Source organism: Lates calcarifer, linkage group LG13, assembly GCF_001640805.2.
Source record: "Lates calcarifer isolate ASB-BC8 linkage group LG13, TLL_Latcal_v3, whole genome shotgun sequence".
Classification (NCBI taxonomy): domain Eukaryota; kingdom Metazoa; phylum Chordata; class Actinopteri; family Centropomidae; genus Lates; species Lates calcarifer.
Window position 1 is genome coordinate 11,029,855 of NC_066845.1, and position 22,639 is coordinate 11,052,493.

Here is a 22,639-nt window from a genome sequence, read left to right on the forward strand (position 1 = left end):
CCCCCGTTTGTATAATGGCTACCTTTAAAGACACATTCCGGTATTTCAGTGTGTGTGTGTGTGTGGGGGGGGGGGGGGGGGGGGGGGGGGTCGCAGCGCCACCAACAGCGTAACATATTTTTTTTATTTAATCTATTGGTCAAACTCTACAAGAAGAGCAGAGACCAAGTGATTAATCAGTTAGTTCGTCAATTAACAGAAAATTAATCAACAACCAGAAATTCAAATGGAACCCAAAGGCACAATCCCCTCAAAAATGTTAAAAACATGCAGTATATTTACATTAATTTGATCTACGAGTCAAACTCTTGCACAAACTCTTTCAAGCAAATATGCCAAACATTTAATACATCCACTTTGTTTGTGTGTGTGTGTGTGTCCTGATTCTGATCTAAGTCATTTCATACTGAAGGACACTATTATCATGTTTCTTAATACAGCACAGTCTGTACTCAGGCTATTACTGTACTGCCACTGCTAGTTACTGGTGTAAGGCTACGAAATAAGCAGTTTAAAAACTTGACTGCATATGTACCTATAATGTTTAGGTCAACATCCTATAGTATTCTATATGTCTCTTCATCTTCAGTATGAACAAATGCATCCATGACTAACTCACAAAATCTCAAAACATAAAACTATAAGGAGAAACGTGTCAGCCTTTATTTTATGAGTGTCTAGTGCTTCGCTGTCTCATAATCTGTCCATGTAAACTTATAGGACAACAGAAAATGTGTTTACAGTGTGGACATCAGAGATGTTACATCTAGAACATGAGTTTTAGAAATGTGATTGACAGGTGTTACCACAGGGAGATGTGTGATTTTTTTCACTTTAAGCACAAAAATCACACTTAAAATCACACCTTTCCGCTGCTGATGCTTTGACGACGCTGGACAGTGCATGGTTACACGCCATGTTCCTCACCATACACTAGAATGACAGACGCAAGCACGCATGATGACACTTTGTGGTAAACATGTCAGGAGCAAGATGAGCTGTGTGAACTTGTTATGGCTTTGAATCAAAAGATGTGAGCCTACTTTATGTGAGGATTTATCGGAGTCTTACAAGTTGTTTACATACTGAAACATGTTGATGATTACACAGCCTATAAAAGTCCCTAAAGACACACAGTTATTGAGAGCTGAGACTCAAAGTTCATTCTTGACCTCAGTGATCATGATCGAAAGCTTCAGAGCAGCTACTAAATGGACCGTGGGGTGAGATTGTGTTCTTAACTGTTGCGTCCATAGTCGAGAATGAACTTTGAACCTCTGCATTTGAACCAGCAAGAACAAGAACTCCTCGCGTAGTGCTCAGAAGGAATGAAAATTTGAACATGTGCAGTTCCAGGAACACAGGGCTACCTCCATCTGCTGATGAAGATCGTGAGATATGATGGACAGCTCTAAAACAACCGCTAAAATAGACCTGGTGGTGAGCTGTCTCCTCGACTGAGCTTGAGAAGTTTAATGAAAAAAGTTAACAGTCTTTTTTGCCTACAGTAATCCTCATCACTGACTGATGAGTAGTACCACTCTACCAGGACATCCATGACCTCTTCCACGCCTAAAACGTCTTCAGGTACTTGTTGTCACCTTCAGGGAAGGGCTGTATATTGAGTTAATGGTAATTTGACATCACATGTTCATATTGGGAGCACAGTGCCACATGGAGACAGAAAAGGTGGCATTAACACACTTAATGGAAATGCTGTGTGCTGTTATTTTTGCATAACAATTGCCAGGTGTGGCAAAGATGCTGACAGTGACAGCGACAGAACCAGAAAAATGCATCGGATGTAAATGTGTGTCATGTACACACACACACCCACACACACACAATGATCGGAGTAAGAAAGAGAAAAGGCATGACTAAAAGTCGGTGAAGGGGAAAAACAACAACACTACAGGCTCAGCCGCTGTATCCATTTTTGATGAATGAATGAATGGCTTGCTGCACATACACACACACACATACACAGAGAGAGAGTACTTTATTAATACTAATGGAATGATGCTATTATAATAAGAGCATGTTGTGTCAGGTGATGGGCACAGTGTGAGGCCGCAGAGATGGAGACATCACACCCATGTAAACACCAGCAGACCTTTTAACAGCTGAGGAGGACAAGGAAGAAGAAGGTAGGTCAGGGTCTATGATGACAGACACAAAGCCCATGAGGAAAATTTTGCACCATTCATCTTTATCAACAGTGGTGTTACTCATTACCACTTTAAATGTTATTTAAGTTGCACACATATTGTTTCAGTGCATCACAAAAGATAAATTACTCTGTCTTTATTAAGTCATTTACTGTGCAATTCTTCTGTCATTTTCAAATGTTGTGTTCTGTGACAGCATAGCATATTATATGGTCACCCCACAAGAGACAGGTGACAAATTTAAGGAAAAACCAGAAAAATGAGAGGGGAAACAGGACTACAATGCCTCCATCCACAGGGCACAAGGGGTCACTGAATGGTTTGATGTGTATGAAATTAACAGAATTTATATACTATGGCCTTTGTAGTCACCAGATCTCACCCCAGTTGAACACCTACGAGAGATTTTGGACCAATGTGTTAGATAGTGCTCTTCACCTCCATTATCAAAACACCAAATACAGGAATATCTTTTGGAAGTATAGTAGAGTTCCTGAGACTTGCAGAATTAATGCCAAGACACAATGAACCTGTTCTGGTGGAACGTGGTAGCCCAGCACTTTAAGACACTTAATGTTGGTTTTTCCTAAAATTTGTCACCAGTCTGTATATTTAATGTGTAAAAAAATATGAGTAAACCGTGTCCTCTGTGACATTCTTGCCAAGATGTCATGTTTGATGTGTATGCTTCTGGATAGGTTTGTGGCTGATGCTTTTTTCTTCTTCTTCTTTGCTTATAAAAAGTGTACATGGAGTTTTATCTGGCTCTTTTTCTCACTGTCAAGCCTCTGTTTAAATAAAATTTGAAAGCGTGATTGAATAGTCAAACCTATAAAACCTTGACTCTCACTGTACCTTGCACACACACACACACACATTCACACACACAGTTGAGTGAACAGGTAACAAACATTTAGACATCCATAATTAAAGGTCAACAGTGTGGTGCAAACAGATATTGAGAGGAAGTCTGTGTTTATGCTAATGCCTTGTCAGACAGAGAGGCCAGCGACTCTCTGACACCATCTATTAATAATGAGACAAGATCACAGAAATGCACTGGGTATGAACCAAACAATGCTGCTGCCGGCTAACAATGGGATGTGACAGCAGCCTGAGTGAGAGCTATGAAATCGGGATGCATGTGCATGCAGCGTCTGGTGGGAGTGGGGTGTATGAAGGGATTTGTTTGTTTATTGACGTTTGTGTTTTGTGTTTGTCTCACAGCAGTGGTCTTGTCTGGCCTGTTTGCAAACACGCTTGTACACGAGTGGCGACGAGCCTGCAGGAGGATGCAGGCAACTGAGTTGCAGGGAGAGAGGGAGGCCTGTGAGGAGGAGCTGAGGCACAGGAGACCTCTACAAAAAATGCTAAAAACATACTGTTTGTGATCGCTGGAAACAACAGAGATTGAAATTTATTTCAGAGCTAAACATTTATTTTTCAAACTGGGACATCTATTAATCTAACCAAATAAAACAGTGATTCCCAGACATGAGGTCAGGGCTGCTTAACAGATTTCAAAAAACAATTTACCAGATACAGCCGGTCTGTTAAACAAAATTATGTCTATTTTTTCTGATTCTATCAAAGTTTTTGCTCTTTTCTTGTGATATACAAGGAAGCGTTCACCTCTTCAGGCCATGGAAACTCACTCCTTTGTTTATTAGATCATTCCTATGGTGTCCTATTTTGAACACCATATATAAGTTTACATTAAGTTTGACTATTTAAACATAAAATCGTTTTGGGGACACATGGGGGCAGCAGAAACAAGCTGTGAACAATATTGACAGTTATCATCACCTTTAAATTGATACGGTGAACTTTTAGGAAACTGATGCATGTTTACACATGCAACAGTCACAGAGCAACATTTTCATTACTGTGTCTGTCTGCTGTTTGGTGCAAGGCAGGAAGTGTACAGTGGGTATATGAAGACAGCTGCCTGCTATGGCCAAGAACGAGAGTGATGAGGCTGAAGCAAAGCAGTCAACTTGTGAATCAGACAGCCAAACAATAAGTGGGAATCAGTATAAACCTCAGTAATGTTCAGGGAAGCTGCAGATTCAGGTAATAACAATCTGTAGGTTCATCAATGCAACACTGTCATTTGAAACATTGTTATTATGAAAAAATATAAATTACAGCTGCTTTAAGGCCAAAAAGAAGGAAAAACTGATTCAGTGTTTCCCCATCACTTTATTCCTGACACTGCGGGCAAGACTTTTTATGAATAAAAACAAAAAAAATCAAATACATTTTTTCAAAAATTTGACTGTAAGTGCAAGTGACTTGGACTCACAATCTGAGTATTTCTAAAAATCTTGGCTTCAGTCCTGGCTTGGACACATGCACAATAGTGACCTGACAAGGTTCCTTTATTCAAAACTGGGGGGCTGTGAGGGGCTGCAGCCAGTCTGTACGGTGAGCAAACAATCAGAGCGGGAAAGTGAAGTCCTGCTGGTAGTGATATCATTATGCTGTGTGTCCTGTCTGGACAAGGGGACCAGAGTGAGGTCAGGGGTGTAAGCCCTTAACTGAATGGGTTTGTGTGTATCAGAGTTTCTGTGTGTGTGTGTGTACATGTCATTCTGTCTTGCTGGTTGTGTGTCTTTTGTCTCCCAGAGAGCGCAGAGAGCGTGTGTGTGCATCTATATTTGTGTGTGTGTGTGTGTGTGTGTGTGTGTGGAGGATTAGCGTGCCTCTCCAGTCCTCTGGCTGTAATCAGACGGGACATTGGCTCCATGACGGCCCACAGCCCCCACCACCACCCACTGCGGTAGCGCCTCTATCCCTTTCACTCTGTCATGCGTGTTTGGCTGCTGGTCTTGGGACCTCGGCGGTATGTTAGGAGTTAAAACAATTATTCTTGCTCACATCACAGTGTCCTTTTTAAAAAAAATGTAACTTCTACTGGAGAGAGTGACAGGAAAATCAGTGAGACAAAGATCTTCATCTGGTCCCGATCATGCGACGGGACTACTACTGGGCCACCAAGTGATCCTGCATCCTCTTAAACATGATGTTTGCATGTTGCATTGTGAGAGAATCCAGCATTAGAGGGAACGATAAGGCTGCTCCATCGGGGTGACGGTTTGAGGGTCGTCAGATAAACAGCCATCACTGATCAGGTTAGTCTGAGCCCTCTGACCCTGGACTGGCCTGTCTGCTGTTAGTTCGACCCTTAACCTCTCCCTTTGTCTTTCAGACGCAACAAGCAGGACAACCCAAGCTCACTCACCCACAGCAACCCACACACACACACACACACACACACACACACACACACACACACACACACACACACACACACACTTACTTGGCCTCTTATCCTTGACAGCTCTTATGCTCATATTAAGATCTACTTCAGTGATTTCAGGGCTGTTTCAGCCATAAACTCTCATTTAGGGGGAAATTAGCTTGGGTCTGAGTCTTGTTACTATATTGTGCTTAACAGCATTAGACCATTCTTGTGGCTTTTAAATAACAGCAAGGATGGATAGTACCATTCAAATAAACCTCCACCATCCTACTTTGTTGCACCATATGTAATGGCCGAGCATTCATTGTTTTACATAATTGCACTGCCATTGTGCTGTCCTCTTAATGCTATACCGATACTGATTCTTATGGCTTAGTGTATTAAGATGTGCTGAAAAAAATGTTTTTATGTATCCATCAACTCATTTTATAGTGATGTCCTCTCAAGTTTTTAACTCAACGGTGTGATGGAGCTCTAAAACCAACAAACACTCACCTGAACAAGCTTTGGTAAGATGTTGGAGCTTCTGGAAAGCCACTGATGAAAGGGGAAAAAAAAACTCCTACAGGCTCAGATACATGCAATTTTTATATTTATTTCCTAACGTGAAAACTGCATAGATCCAAGCTTTCTCTGTTCTCTATGGCTTAGCTGTTTTACTAGTACCATGTTGGTCAGGAAGGACCAAGCTGTCGCTTTACTGCAGCAGAGACGGAGCACCATCAGACCAATAGAGACAAACCATAATCAACTTTACCAATTACACTCCATCTCAGACCACTTATTCCACACAAAATGGCATCACTAATGCTGGACACCACACAAATGCCTCCCCGGGTTCTCCAAGAGACTCCAAATACACATTTATACATTCAAACCAATAGTTCAGACTGTAATTAAATAAGCTTTAAATAAGTCTTTGATGTCTTTAAAAAAAGCTTGTTTTGCTAAAGAAATTGCTCTGCATAGCTGCGCAGTGGCTTTAACATATAATACAGCAGAAACATAAGCAGTCATCCAGGTTTAGGAGCAGAAATTTAGGTCTGCAGGCCAAATGAGTGACATTTAAAAATGTCAGTCTTTCTTCTCTCAACATGTGGTGCACACGACCACAACTGATGTATGCATGTGGTTGTCTGGTTGCTCTGTGCCTGTTAGACACCAAGACTGACTTGTAAATTTTGGATGAGAAAAGGAGAATATGTAGAGGGCAGGCAGAGGGGTTAGCCGTGTGTGTGTGCGTAGGGGTTGTGGCATGGGTGGGTGGGGTGTCGGGGAGATAACGATAAGCACCACTTAGGCTCTTTGATCACAAAGGTTCATCAATCTACTGTCTGACCAGTGCGTCTGAGAAAGTCCTCCACAGATGGATTACATACACACACACACACAAACACACACACACACACTGGCTGTGTTTAATATTACTTTACCACTTTAGCCAAAGCTTTATTCTCCTAGCTAACTCCCAGCCACACAGAGGTCACTGCAGAGCTCTGTTACTGTACAAGTAAGCATGTAGCAGTGCAATCTATCTTCAGAGCTGGAGGCCCCTGAGATTCCCATTCTTCTCCCCCCTGCTCCTCCTCCTCTCCCCTTCCTCCCCTCGTCCCAGCCTGGGCTTGACTGGAGACGAAGGGTTAAGGAGGAACAGACCCTCTGAAGAGCTGCCTGCTTAACCTCTGACCTCATGGTGTATGAGAGAGAGGGAGAGAAAGGAAGAGAGAGAAAAAGAGGAAAAGAGGGAGGGCTGACAACTTCTAACAGGCATATAAATGTGAAAACACTGGGTTAGAAGTTTAATGATTTAACAACCTTTGCAAATAAATCTGTCTGTGGTACATCCATCTGCTCTTTCCATGTACGTGTGTTGTAAACTCTGAGCAGGTGGAAGGTGGAAGAGGTTAACTCAGAAACATGAGATGCCAGGAGAGAGGAAGGAGGGCGAACAGAGGTTTGTAGGAGTGTCTCAGAGAAAGGGAGACGAGGGGAGGGGACCACCATTGCACCCCCACCTTTCTTTGTCCTCCATCCCAGCAGCACCCCACCCCCCCACCCCCATGTAGCAGGTTGTCAGTGAGGGGGTCCAGCTGGTGAAGACTGGAGATGCCAAACAACCTGTCAGAGATAAGAAGAGGCGGACAAGGTATGCACAGCACCCCAGCACCCACACCACTCTGGGGGCAGGGGGTGGGGGGGGTTCACTGCTAAGTGGAAGAGCTGGAAACACTGGGGTCCCTTATACTTGATAAGACAGCATAGTGCACTTTAAACAATACTGTCTACACTGCTGAATGAGATTGTTGGACACTTCTGGGACATACATTTGGGAAAAGGTGCAGGCTAGTGTTGTTATCAGCTCCTTCATATTCATACATGCGTTGAAACTGATAAACTGCACTGCACTTAAAAGAGTTTCCACTCCCAAGGGTGCTGAACGTACTTTAAATAACCCGCTGGGAATGTTAATAGTTGGTCTCTGCTGTGTTTGTTGCCTAATCACAAAGAAGAACACTACAACCAATTGACTTACGCAAAAATTCTCTAAAATTTATTCCGTTTTCTGTATATAAATCTGTCTTTATTCCCATACAACAGAAAAATTTTGTCAGTTTATCACAACTATTTATCACCATTTGGAGATGGAGGGTGAAACCAGAAACAAACCTTCAAAGAGAAACAAAAATCTCTGAACAATACCATCTCGTTTCACAAGTTAACAACAAAGTAATCTTTACAAATCTAGAGTAATAAATACTATTGGCAGAAACAAGGCTATAAAACACAAACATCGTCATCTTTACATCTCACTGTCACGCACACATACTCACACGCACGAATCAAATACATATCAAGGAATGATGAGGATCTGCTCTTTGCATACTGACAGGTTTGCAATGTTAGAGCACCTTCTCACATGTTACTGCATGTATAACACCTGGGGCAGAAATGTTCTCTTTTTTTTAAACTGCTTCATTACACAAAAATAAACAAAAATCTCAGCTTGTGTCTATTTTGCACAAAAGGAACCAAAGATGGTTCTTTACAGTTAGCTACAAGGATGAAAGTAATACCCAAATGTGCAAGGAAATGTACTGTACTTAACCCGACCTAGTCAAGGCAATTAATGGAGCAGTGCTTGTACGGATATGACAGGGACCAATTTAGATTCAAAATAAAGAGACTAATAAAGAGCTGGTGCATCAACATTATCACAATTACATCACTGTGTTGCTTTGTGTTTGCTGAGCAATCCTTGCATGTCAAAGATCAACACTGGACTCATGAATAATTCAGAAACAAACAAAAATGGGCCATCACACACACACACATGAAACACACGCTGAGCTCCTGCCATGACTGCGGATAAAAAGAGAGGCGCATGCCCATTGGTCGGCTGTCAGCGAACGGGAGAAGCCGATTGGTCAGCTGAGGGGGTGACTGAGAGGACAGCGGTGACAGCTGCGTGATGCTGAGTTGTGCATTTACCCAGAATGCAGCGGAAACAGTGTTTGCAGGTCCGTCAGCCTGTAGCGTGGTCTAAACAAACTGTTTATCTCTACGTCGCAGCGCCTGCAGCCATTACTGCCTGTCTCATTGGAAATTAACTCATAGCATCCTTGAGCTGAGCTGACATAGGCTTTACATACAGGCACACACACACACATACACGACACACGCGCAAGACAACTCATGTCTTTTCTCCTTCACTGAGACTGAGCATGGAGCTGCGTTTTGCTTCGCTAAAGAGAAAAAAAAAAGTCTCCCTCAGGCTCTGCTGTGAGAGCTGAGATTATTTTGGTCAGTTAATGTTACTGCCTGTCTGACAGTGGGTCACAATTTACATCCTTGTCAATGCAAAGAGTGGGAGTCATTGAGAGGAAAACAGCCTAGTGCTGTTCACGGTCTGGCCTTGACAGGGCTCACAGTGCAAACATTTGGATGACATCAGTCTTTGAGTTATGAAAAGATGATAAACTGCAACTTTGATTGTGCTGCCTTTAAAAAAAAAAAAAAAAAAAACATCTGAAGCGTCATGGATGCTCAAGTCCAGGTCTTTAACAATCCACTGCTCCATCCAGCACAGGGGAGAAACATGGCTAACAGATGAGACCTCTTCACACGGCACAAGATCACACTTTTCACAATTATGTTACAAAGGTAATATCATATTTAGTCTGTATGTGGTGCAGCAACTTTCAGAAGAGCAGAGAGAAGGGTCATTGAGTTTGAGACTCTCTGAATCAGTCTTTCAGGTACAGTTAGGAGGCTGCACTCCACTCTGGTACTCCGCACCTGATGTGTGTGTGTGTCTCTAGTGTGTGGTATAAAGGAGGAGACAGGTTGGGCGTGTAGCGAGGATACTCTCTGAGAGGAGGGCTGAGCTGCCTGCTGTGAATGTTTTGGGAGCTCTGAGACGGAGGTCCGGAGCTCTGGCTCTGATAGGGGTCATGGGCGATGTGCTCCCCCAGCGGCGGAGAGCTCTGGTGGGCTATGGCGCTGAGTCGAGAGCCCTGAGGGCTGGAGCTATAGGGAGGATGGGGGGTGTAAGGCGGGTAGGGTTCCATGGGGGTCATGGCAGAGGGGAGTGGACAGGTGTACGACCAGGATGCACAGCTGAGTTCATCCAGTCTGGGCTCTGAGCCGGCAAACATGCACGCCTGACGCTGTCCCATGTCTGAGCTGTAGGGGGAGTCAGTGAGACCCAGGGCAGGGTTGTTGGCTAGACCGGGGGGAGGAGGAGGGTAGGAGGAGGGGTGGTAGTAAGACTCGCCCTCACTTGGTGAGCTACCAGTGAAGGGTTTCTTGTACGGGTGTTGGCGGTTTCCTGACGGGCAGTTCTCCTCCACTACAGACAGAAAGAGAGAAAATATTGTTACATTAAGAGAGAGAACTGACAAAGCTCTGACTTCGCACTTTAGACAAAGAAGCTGAGATGAGAACAAAATAAACACATGAAGAAAGGTACGTATGACATTAACTTAAGTGCAAACGTGATGCTAGCATCAAAGTGCAGTTTATCTGTAATGTAGCCAGAGGAAAATGCTCAAACAATATGTATCAATAACCTCTAAGTTTCTTAATCTGTGGTCATAGTTTGTAAATTAAATCATAATTTTACCAGTTATAGTGTGTATTTTATTTGGGCAAACTGTTCGTATGATTCCATTTCATTTAATTCAATTTAAGACATTTGCTTGTTTTGTTAAATGAGTAAATGGTTGTGTTTTATGTATAAATGTATATTCCTCAAAGAAACTATTGTAAATATATTATTTTGCTCTTAATCATATAAAATGTAGGTGTTTGTTTATCAATAGTATTGCAATAATAAACTTCAAGCAGTACCGAGTCCTATTAAGAAGAAAGTGTGTTGGCTATACTCATAAAGTGCAGACCATTCTGTAAAGTAGCTTAGCGGAGATTTTAAAAGCCTTTTGTGCCTTAATGCTTCAGACTAATTCTGGATATAGAGGCGGACATGTTTTCATAATCAAACGGTTACACAGGCCTAAAAGCACTGGCTACCTGTCACCCGAGTTATATATAGCTGAGTGATCAGTTAGGTGTAACACAAATCATGCCTCTTGGCTCAACCTCATTACACTTTGATTTTTTTCCCTCTGAATTCTCTGATCTAGAGTAAATCTCAACACAAGTCTCCTTCACTAGCAAAGTGGAGAGGCGGCTGCTCAGTTGTTGTTACAGATTTTCTTCTAGTTATTGCTTAATACGTCTGAGTAAACCAGTGCAAGGAAGTGTAAATGAACAGACGATGAAAATAAATTAATTCATTCAGCTGCTGCTTTTGTAAATCTGATGCAGTTTGTGTAAACGCAAACTGAATGTTAGTTACAGCACAAGTTCATGTAAATCTGGTTTTTAAATTGATTTCCTATTTCCTGACAGGTGCATAGAAGAAAAACTCCTGCACTTTGCTGCGTGTCAATCAAATGACTATCATAAATGACTGAAACGTTATAAAGGGTTATAAAAACAGCCAGAGAGAACTACAAGTATGTATATTACTCTTTTTTAACCCACAAACAGAAACCTAATTACTATCACATTTACCCAAAGCTGTTTTTTGTTCACTATGAATATTTTGGCAGAGAAACACAAGTGAGAGACGCCAGTAATTTTTAATTTTAGGGCTGCTCAACTGATGTATTCCTACTTGGAATGAAGAAACATTAGGATGTGTAATGATAGTCACAAATCATTTTTAAAATGAGACAAACACACAGTTGTTTCCAGTATTACAATAATTCAATGAGTATTTAAATAAATGGGTCATAGCTTCACTCCTGTCTTGACTACTGGCATTCCTTCTCGTTTTTATTGCTTAAAGACTTTGGCAGTAATTCTCTTTATGCAGTGCACTGAAGGCAGACAGCTTCCTCCTACCTTTCCTCTTGGTGCAGTGGTAGACCTGCGTCTGCTGGCCGTGCTGCAGGTGAGGATGGGGCAGGGTGTAGGGGTGCGCGGGGGGAGCATTCAGCAGTTCCTGGGGGCTGCTGCAGCTCAGGCCATTCTCACAGCTGTAGGGGGACGCGACGGCCTCAGGAGAGCCCCTCAGACCCCGACCCTCTCCACTGAAGGGACTCCCGGCGGAGCAGGCTCTCTGACGGACAGTACTGCGGGGGACCACCGGGTAGTCCTTGCTGCAATGGGAAGAAAAAGACAGGTGGATTTGAGAGTTACAGCAGAAGCAACAATTTGCATCTGTTGTTGTCATGGCCTCCGGTACGCTTGCACAAAACTGCCTTTCCTGACTCTGCACAGGTATTTTTTCTGGATGAAATTCAGCCATTGTTTGTGGCCTTGTTTTTTTTCCCCTTTTCTTTCAAGTCTACTTTGCCATCCTCCATCCTTTCAGCTCAGATCTCTCTCTCTCTGTACACACTGCCCTCTTGGTGAACTCTGTGGTATGTAGGGGACAGCGGGCCACATCTCCCTGACTCTCGCTGAGATAGTGACTCGCACTCTATCTCTATCTCTCTCTCTCTCTCTCTCTCTCTCACACACACACACACAGTCAGTGCTGTTGTGAGATAATTCGCTGCCCTAAAAATAAACATCCATCCATGTGTCACTTCAGATTGACTCCTCTCTCCTCTTCCCTCTCTCCTCCTTCCTCCTCTCCACCAGCCACAGCCACAGCAGCACAATAACACAGGGGTGCTGCATTTAATGCCCTCCTCCTTCCTCCTTCCCTTCCACCCCCCCTCCCCTCAGTAACTGCCTCTCCCCATTGGCTTGCTAAAATCTCTAAACTGCCTGCCACAACAGCGCTTGAATGGAGATTAGTTGAGCACGCAAACAGACACCATGTAAGGCCACCAGCTGATCGGCAGTGACAGCCTAATAGACCAGCAGCAACGTGATATCATCTATCTATCAATGCAGCGCAGGGGCTGATGCTCAGTGAGTGTTGTGTTTACGCTGCACATTCTGGGCAACGATTCAGGCTGAGATCAACCTTCAGGTGACAATGGCTCGCATCTCTTTATACCCACACATGCAAACGCACGTCTTAGACCATATGCACCCCATCATAACAACCCTCCCATTCCGAGTGAGGGTGGGAAAGAGAGAGAAAGGAATAGATATTGTTTTCTATTAATGTTAACAAGCACACAACAGATACCAGAAACGCAAACACACACGCTAACAAAGTTGTTCTCACCCTTGTAGCTTGGCCATGCGGTGCAGCTCGTTGTCATCACTGCCTCTGAAGCCCTTCGCAAAAGGATTATTCTCTATCTTCAGCTGCGTAATCTGAGGATGAAACACAGAAAACCTTTAAAAAGCTTCAGATGCTTGGAATACACCACAGGACGTTCACAGGCCCAAACAAACACACAGTTTGATGCAGGCACAGAAACACACAGGGGCACAAAGGCACATTCAGTTTTTAACTGTTCTCTCCATTGACTGAAAGTCAATAGTTTACTATTAGTCAGAGGCCCTGCAGATGTTGAAAGCAGCCCCGATGAAGCTCTGCACGGCCAACATTCCTCAGCTGCTGACGTTTCTAACGGAGCGGACAGTGTTCTCGCCAGCTGACACAGAATAAACTGTTTACCCAAACAGTCGCCAGGTTTAAGGATTTCAGGCCAAAGCTTTTAGAGGTCCAAAGCTGAGAGCTTTGATGTTAAGTCCTCAAACTTTTCTCATTGATGTCATGGAGGGAAACCTTCGCATTCTGAAGGATTTCATTTGGCTAAAGACTGTGCCCGTCACACAGCAGGCAAGTAGACTGGAGATCTGACACGAGCTCAGGTCCAAACAAACTTTGAAGTGCTGATATTACTGATACCGACCTCCACCAATCTACTGGCTCAACAGCCCTAATTTCTATATTATACAAGAAGATTACAATTAGTATGTGAGATCAAAACTGTGTGTTATTCTATATATATAATGGAACTTAGAGTTAGAGCACAATAACCAAATGTAATATGTCAGAAAATTCAAAATAATAAATTAGTAAATTAGTGGTGAAGTTTTAAATACAATATATGTATTCATCACATTGGACTATATAAATATATGTAAAGACATTTTTGATTAAATACATTTCTCAGTCAAAATATTTAACTACTATTATACCATTTTTATTATCAATAATTTCTGTAGATGAACTGCAATACTTCAGCTCCTCAGTATGAATAAAACAATATGGCATAAACGTTTGTTTATAAGCTAAAGGTTGTACCTGCTATTGTAAATAAATTAATATATCTTAATGAATTAAATACCTGTAGCTCTCTTTCTGGGCATTGTTTGTGTGTATTTATTATTACATTTTTTATTATACAATAAATAAATAAAATACCATATTAAAGCTGTACATAGAAGTGTGCTGGATTTAGGCCTTTCTGTCAAGTGCGCAAATTTGCTAATGATATAAACTGTGTAGAAATGGAGAATAAAAAATTGCAAAACTTTGTGGAAGAATTCCAGTCAAGATGTATTCAATATTATTTATGATTTGTACTGAAATGTGATTGAAGTGAAAACTTTATCAGTAGAGTGCAAAGGCTTAAAGCCTCAGCAATCTGTCTTTCTAGTAGAGACAGAGGAAACTGGATCAGCCAAGATCAAGGGGAAGAAACAGGTCATTACAGACCAACACTCACACATGCTCTTTCTCTCTCTCTCTCTCTCTCTCTCTCACACACACACACACACACACACACACACAATTTATTTTCGGACATGTTTACAAATACTGAATAAGGACACATAAACAAAGAAGATGCAAATTGACTTTCTGGATACAAAATACAGACAGTAATACAAACAGAGAAAGAGTGTCTGTAAGTGTGTGTGTGTGTGTGTGTGTGTGTGTGTGTGACAGACAGTTTGAATGTGCTCAGTGACCAGAGGCAAAACTTCATACAGTTATCCAGATGGTCACAAATCTGACAGTAGAACAGATCTGAGTTTCACACATAAGACCCATTATTATAATTATTAGAATAATTATAAGCTCCTATAGCTCCAGCCTGTAGAGAATCACTACACTTCATATTCAAACACCAATATTTTACTGTAGTTTCATCCATAAAAGAGGTTTTAGAAGCGCCTCTGTGAAACACATGGGCAGACTTTTAACACAGTCTCAACAGGATTAAATCCTACCTTGTGGTTCTGGTAGGACGTCACGGCGATGAAGGCGGTCTCAGAGAAGACGTGGGTGCAGAACGCTGTGTTCTTCGAGCCGAAGCCGTTGTTCTCGTCCGCCTTCACGATGTGCAGACGAGGCTGGTATTTGTGCATGGAGTTGAGTATTATCTGTACAGGGGTGGAGAGAGATCGAGAAGGTGAGGCTGACAGACAACATGTCTCCATGTTTCCAGAAACACGCCAACAGATGCTGCTGGGACTCGGACTGGACTGGAGACCATGTGAATCATGTAAGCCCACCTATGGTCAAGACACCCAGACTTCTTGACTGACATGAAACTTGAAGGCAGAGATTCATGCTTTACATATTAGCAGGATCAGAGTGGTGTAAGTTAAGATGACAAAACAAATCAATAATTGATTTTTGTTTATGTGGTCTTCTTCCAAGGCTGTAGCCAAGATTAAAAAAAAATCTGTGGGCATGAGTCCTGCATGGATATAGAAATTATTAGATGTTTTTCAACCTAACAATTACCAAAAATTACTTATGAAGGTCTTATATTCATGTAAATTCATACATGAAACCAAAGAATCTGCCACCTTAAAATAAACTGATCACTTATATTACTTTATTTTTATTTATTAATTAAACATGACACCTCTGACCATTTTCTTTCATCCCAAACCAAACAACACAGAACAGTGTAAGACCAGTGTAAACTACAGGAAATGATTCTGATATAAAAATATGTTCAAAAATATATTCTTTTATGCTCCACGTTCATTGAACCTGGCTGACTATATGGTTTACCTCGGTTTCAGTAACATTGTAGCTTCCTGTGCTTGCAGGATTTTGTTTTATTCAACAGGCACTAACATTGCTAAATTTGGCTTGGACACTTCAGGGATGTAAAACTATAACAACTCTGTGCATTCCGGTCTAAAACTATTTCCCACGACTCTGACAGCTCCACAAGTGCTTTCTAATTGGAGCACTTCTGTTTATCCGGGGAGTGGGGTTGGGTGGGGGCTCCGTTTAATCGTTGTGACATATATTTAGTTGATGGACTTTACAGTCATTGAAATCATTACCCCTAATTTACCAAACCTGAAAAGGTTCTGTTTTCTGTTTGTTCCTGCGCGCGCACACTCGGACACACACGTGGGCGCGCAAGGCAGGGCTACCTGCTGGTGCAGTGTGCTCTTTGAAATACAATGTAAGGCCTTACAGTACGTGGCCTGTTTAGACTGTTGGCGCAGGGTAATCGGTGTTTCAGCTCTGCGGAGTCTGAAATGTGTCCGCTCTGCCCTCGCGGTGATTTGTGCTGTGTTGTGATGTCTGCTGAGTTATACTGTACATGTGCTGCCAGCTGAGCGCGGGAACTGAACGGGCTCCTCGGGTTATGACTGTCTGCTCAACTGGACCTGTGACTGCAGTTTGTGTAATCACTCTTCTTAAATTAAAAACATTACTCAGAGGTATTTATTTAAAGTGCATACTATGGATATTTGATGTGACCTGTTTTCATTGGGAGGTTTATGATTTGTGTCCTCGTGCGCATATTGTTTTTTAAACGACGTTTTATTTGAAATAGCCTAAAAATTATAGACCAACAATCTCACCCCTAAGACTCGTTACAATTTAATTTAACCGAACACATTTTCACGTGCAGAGACAGAAACCCACCACAATAAATAAATAAAATAAGACTGGACTCACGTGTCCAAAGGGGTCCAGGTGGTTGTTGGTGAGTTTGAGCTTCTGAAAAGAGACGAGCTGGCGGCTCCAGTGGGCTCCGGTGGCGGGAGAGTCCGGGTGCACGTAGAGCCTCCCCGGCATCGCGGGCTCTGCCTTTCCCGTTATCGACCTGTGAACGGCAGCGGGAAAAAAAGCATCAGATCATCAGTCGGTGAGACGTTGACGCTCAGTGGGTCACAGCAGGTTCGTCTGAGATTCGGCCGCGCGCAGCTCCACCCGGAGCCCCCGTGGCGCAGGAGGCCCGAGCTGCCCGCCGGCTTCAGCAGCAGCAGCAGCAGCAGCAGACCTTTCTAGTGCTTTAATTAGACAGACGCAGGATGCACCATGTTTTTCTTTTTTGCAGAGGTTTACACAGATCACAGCCACATCTGGACGTCGGCTTAGTCGACCCAAATTAACTCGGTTCTCCTCCAAAGCTGCTGCATAGCCTCTGTTTATTCTCTGCTGGAGACATGATGATGTGAGGCGCCGAGCGTGAGGCGTGAAACCGTTAACCGGTGATCTGCTGAAATATATCACCGAAAAAACTACAAGAAGAAGAAGGAGCACACTTTTTATCATCTAACATTAGAGCTACTGGTCTGTGGGTGTCAGCAGACTGTAAAGTCTCCACCTCTGTAGCAACAATAAATAGTGATCGTGTATGTTATTGTGTTTTGCAAGTGCAGTAAAACTTCATGTAGTCTGACCGGTGTTTTCACTCTGCAATGTCAAAGGGCCAAATGACTTGATCTGGCAAAAAATCTGATGAATAAATTAATTAATAAACAAAAAACAAAAATGGCGTCTATGTAATTTTGTAACCGAATTGAATCACTCACGTAAACACACAAAAACGTCCCCTCTCTAAAATGCCTACAGGCTATAGCACCGACTTATCTCTATAAACACCGAGCGCCTCCACGACGCTCTGAGCTGGGACCCGGTGTCACACTAAGTTTATTCGCAAACCTCAGTTTCCGGCCCGTTACGATGTAATAACCGAGCATCGACTGCTCTCACTGCAGAGAGTCTGTGGTCTGGATTTTCCCTTCAGCGCAGCGCGCAGTTGAACGGGAGACTTTAATCCGGTCTGTGCCGTCTGTCCGCCCGGTGAACCCTTCACACTCTGATTCAACCGGCGGGCAGACACCGGAGGGGTGGATGGGGGTGGGTGGGTGAGGGGGTGGAGTGCACGAGGAAGTAGGCCACCCCGGTCTGGAAGAAAGACCCGACCTTTTGTACAGCGCCTAGGCGGAGATGGAGCGGAGGGCACAACCACACGGGTTTACCAGGATTTCCACTTCCTGGTTTATTAGACTGATATTTCTGCGGCCCACATGTCACAATAACAAGAACAAGGAGACGGAAATATGGGAGAAAAATAATTACTGATCACGGTTATTGATTTTCTCCCCCCATATCAATAGATCAACCACGCTATGCAGCATTCACTCTGCTAACGATAACAAGGTTTGATATTATTAACAAACATGATAATCAGTCTATCATGGGAAAGCTGACCTGTGCAGACAGACGTCGATCAATCTGATAAATATTTATAGTAGAAGCGTTGCCGTGTACGAACCATTTGTTGTCTGCGAATTTGTAGCGATGGTCATCCCCGGGGACAATGTCCATGAGGAGTATGTACTTGGTTTTTGGGTTGAGGCCTGTGACCTTCACCTTGTAACTAGGGAACATCCTCCTACAGGGAACACATTCAAAGAAAAAAAAAACGTGAATGCCAGTAATGACTTCCAAACACATGAAAATATAGATTATAAAAACACATGAAGTTAAAGTTTTTTTTAATTTTCTTATTTTTTAAGGCCTTTACGCTCCTCTGAGACAAAACGTCCCCTGAGGACCTTGCGACATATGCGTACATTTTGTCCCAAACGTACAACTGCGATTCATAAAAAATAATTCTCGTTCATTCAGTCCTCCCACAGAGTTTTAGTTAAGTGCATTGCTTCATAAAAAAAGCTAAATAATAAATAGGAATCAATCTAATCATCAATCAGTCAAAATATATTTTATGTAGTCAACAGATAAGTTATTTCTTCCTCCTACCTTCCAGCTTTAGTGATGATCATTTCAGTTCCCACTTCATCAAACTTGGTCCAGAGTTCCCTGTCATGAAGGAAAACTTTGATTCCCTCCATCCCCTGCAGCAAAATATAAACAGTGCTCACTACGGATGAAGAGGAAGTAAAATGAAAGCAGGACACAGGCCTCCAAATCAGTTACACTTTCATTTTGATTTATTTTATTTATGTATTTCTTTTTATTAAATTAATAGGCTAGATATACTCATTTTGTACTGGTTTGTATCTCATCTTAAATAAGAATTCAGTGGTTTTATATAAGACTGATCCTCGGCAAATTAAACTAGAAATAATTACTAAATATAATTAATGGAATCCTTTGTGTACTGTTAATAATAATAAATTATTTGTGCTTCAGTTTCCTTTGACAAAAACAGCTGCATACAGCTAGCTGAGCTCGATAATGAATAAAACAGTATTGACGTGAGGCCGTTTGGTTAGCCTACCTGCTGACTGGACGCAGTCTGCGGTGAAGTTGGTGAGTTTAAGGTGAAGCTGGGATTTTCCTGTTTGGTTTCTTTTGGGGAATCCATGCAGTCCGAGTCCGGACGCTCTGCAAGGCCGAACTGATCCCCTCCGTTTGCCATGTCCCACTGACACACACACACACACACACACACACACACACACACACACACACACACAGGTCAGGGGTTATGTGCATTTGGTTCTGAGGTTTTGGATGTGACTGCCCCTTTTTACTAGTGTAAAACATTTGATAGGAAATTGTTCCATGACACTTTGAAGCATATTTGTTTGGGCAAATTAAGGTCAGACTCAGCACAACTTAGATCTATGATACAAACATTTAATCAATTTTCTGCAGCTCATAGGACAAAACACTGAGGCCCTAACTATAAACTACAAAGACTAATAAACAAGTGAAAACTGCTGTTGATATTTGGTTGAGAAACTGTCTTTGTTAAAGGAAACACAGAGAGGCGGTTAATACTGGACTTTATCATGCACCTACACTCACTGTTATCATGGTGAAAAAAACACTAATAACCTATTGTCGTCTCATTGCAAAATAAGGATAATGGCTTCCATTACATTACAATGGCTTAAAGTGACTTACACTGATCCAATAACCTAATTACAGGCAAAGGAGATTAAATGTGCATGAACTTCAACTTCAACATTGTTTTCGAAGAAGTCTACAGCACAGGCGACAGCTCGATATTAATGATGCACATTTATGTGATATTATCCAGATGTCAGACTGCATTTTATCTACAGTGCTTTGTATTAGCTGCACTACTATTCACATTTTTTATTTCATGCAGTATCCAATAAGTGGAGCTCTAAATTCCACAGTGTGTGAACAGATAAATTGTGATTTAAACTACAGCCAAAATGGAAGCAGCTCTTAAAGTGCATATCACTGACATCAAATAAGCTAACCACAGCCTTTATCTGGCATGTGCGCGCGTGCGTGTGTGTTTTGGATAGTCCCTCTGAGGGCCTTTACCTCAAACGCACTGCTCTGCTCTCGCTGCAAAACACACGCTCATCCTGTTCCTGCGCGCTCTGCAGCTTCGCTTCGATTTCCCTTTGAATTACTTTTCTTTTTTAGAAAAAAAAAACTGTCCAAATGTAGCCGCGGTGTAGCTTGTCAAATATCCACCATGTTCCCTGCGCAGCTTTCAAATATCAACGGGGTTCGTTCCTCGCTGCGCAGTCCGTCTCCCCCAACGCGCGGAGGACCGCGGTTCGTCCGCTCCGCTGCCTCCCGTCACCTCCGGCCACAGCGGAGAGGCTGCTGATCCGTTTCAAAGCGGCTGTTGATTTCTTCCTCACTTATCTCGCTCCCCTCTCCTCGTTGCCCTCGCGGACGCAGAGGCAGCCCTGATCTGGACCCCCAGCTCCTCAGATCCTTCATTACAAATGGAGTCAAGTCCGCCTCAGATTATTCTGCCCTCCCCCTTTCTGCCTTCCCTGCGCTCCCATAGGTCTGCACGGTGCATCGGTATCTGCAGCCCAAATCATGGCTGTGACACTGGCCAATCACACAAACACAGACACACGCACGCACGCACGCACACACATACACTGACCTACACACACGCACATTCACTCGGTCGAGGATTTTTTATTTTTATTTTTTCAAAAACATTAAGATTAAATCTCACATTATCTATTTATCCCTGCAGCATTTATTCTGTATGACCTACTGTAGCCCTCCCATTTGACATTTTGTTGCACACACACACCAAAATGACTGTTGCCCCCTTTTCTAACTGAAAAAAAAAACATTTGGATTAACCATCTAACTGCCCTGGTTGATCAGAGAAACTTGTCATTGTTATTAGAGGAGGTTGGAATATTTTACTCTGCATTAATCAAACCTTTTGACCACTGATGTGAGAAGAAGACGACTAGAGGCCCAATCAGGATGAAAACTAAAAACAAAAACCCAAATTTTGAGGTAATTAATCTCCAATCTCATATACCCAAAGAAGATGGCTGACCCAAAAAATGACAGGATTTATTTTTACTGGTGAAGAGGGCAGTGAAATCATCGTCCTTAACAGTCTATTAGTCTATTAATTCATGCTAGTGCCATATATTAGTAAATAAAACACAGATATGACCTGTTATCACCACACCCTGATGTGATGTGGATTTGGTTTGTGTATTTCCTAAAATTACAAAAAAAACAACAACAACAAAAAAAAAAACCCACCGGCCTAATCTCACATGAGGGACACACACACACACACACACACACACACATTATCTCATGGTAGATTATAGCTACAGGCCTATAGCAGCAGCGGCAGCGGGTTGACACTAGCGAGCATCGCTTTGACTGGATTATTGTAGATCCCGGAGGCATCCAGAGTTGAAAGTTGAAGGGGTCACTGAGGGGTCAACACGCTTGAAGTTCCCTCCGTTACCAACATCTACCGATTTCCACAGCCGCGTGTCCTCTCATCTCAGTTCAGTCAATTCATCCTCATCACACAGAGTCTGCTAATTTAGAGTGGATTGAAGCATCACTGACCATCCTCTGACTGATCATTGGCATAAAATGTCTGTGATGTTTCCATTTTAACATCTTGCGTCGAGATACACGGCAGGTGCACATGATCTGAAATAGTCTACTGCGAAAGTTACTGTAGCTTATATTGATATATTGACTTTGAACACAGATCTAACGAATTACAGTATTAGATATTTTAATAAATACTTCATCAAACTGAAATGAAATATCATAGCCTGTGGGGAAATCTTGTGCGTAAAATCCTCTTTACGCGCGAGAATTTCTCGGTTTTTACGCATTCGCGAGCGTCTATGTCGCTCGAAAACACTTTTATAACTGCAGCTCTTACCGTGTTTAAATATCAAATTCCCCGGTGAGGGACCTCCGGTTACCAGCAGCGCGCGGAGCACACACAGCCTCTCCTGCAGAGCGCGACACGCGTGTGCTGCAGTGAGAGCGCGCTGCCACTGGCAGAGATTGGATCTACGTGCGTGCCTCTGCTTCTGTGCACGCGCGTGCGCGCGTGCGTGTAAATGCAGACCCATCAAGTTTCCGATTTTCTCTGATATACCCTACCAATAAGCCTATCAGTTTCCATACAGACACACGCGGTGTAGGAGCCGTTTTTGAGATGATGCCCTCCATAAACAGCTTGAGATTATTATTAATTTACGATTCAAAATTAATTATTTATCGTTGATTATCAGGCAAATTTAAAGTTTACAATATTTTAAT

At 42.7% G+C, this 22,639-nt stretch overlaps 1 protein-coding gene across 1 annotated transcript; it reads right to left on the reverse strand.

Moving 5' to 3' along the window:
• Positions 1 to 8,308: 8,308 nt before the first annotated feature.
• Positions 8,309 to 20,872, reverse strand: tbx5b (T-box transcription factor 5b). Its single transcript, XM_018668287.2, has 9 exons — positions 20,390 to 20,872; positions 19,365 to 19,511; positions 18,884 to 18,978; positions 18,396 to 18,515; positions 16,790 to 16,937; positions 15,085 to 15,237; positions 13,124 to 13,215; positions 11,842 to 12,098; positions 8,309 to 10,282 (listed from the first exon to the last, which is right to left on the reverse strand). Exons 2-9 carry the CDS (start codon positions 19,503 to 19,505, stop codon positions 9,696 to 9,698), a joined length of 1,593 nt encoding a protein of 530 aa, XP_018523803.1. The 5' UTR covers positions 19,506 to 19,511; positions 20,390 to 20,872; the 3' UTR covers positions 8,309 to 9,695.
• Between the last annotated feature and the right edge of the window lie 1,767 nt (positions 20,873 to 22,639).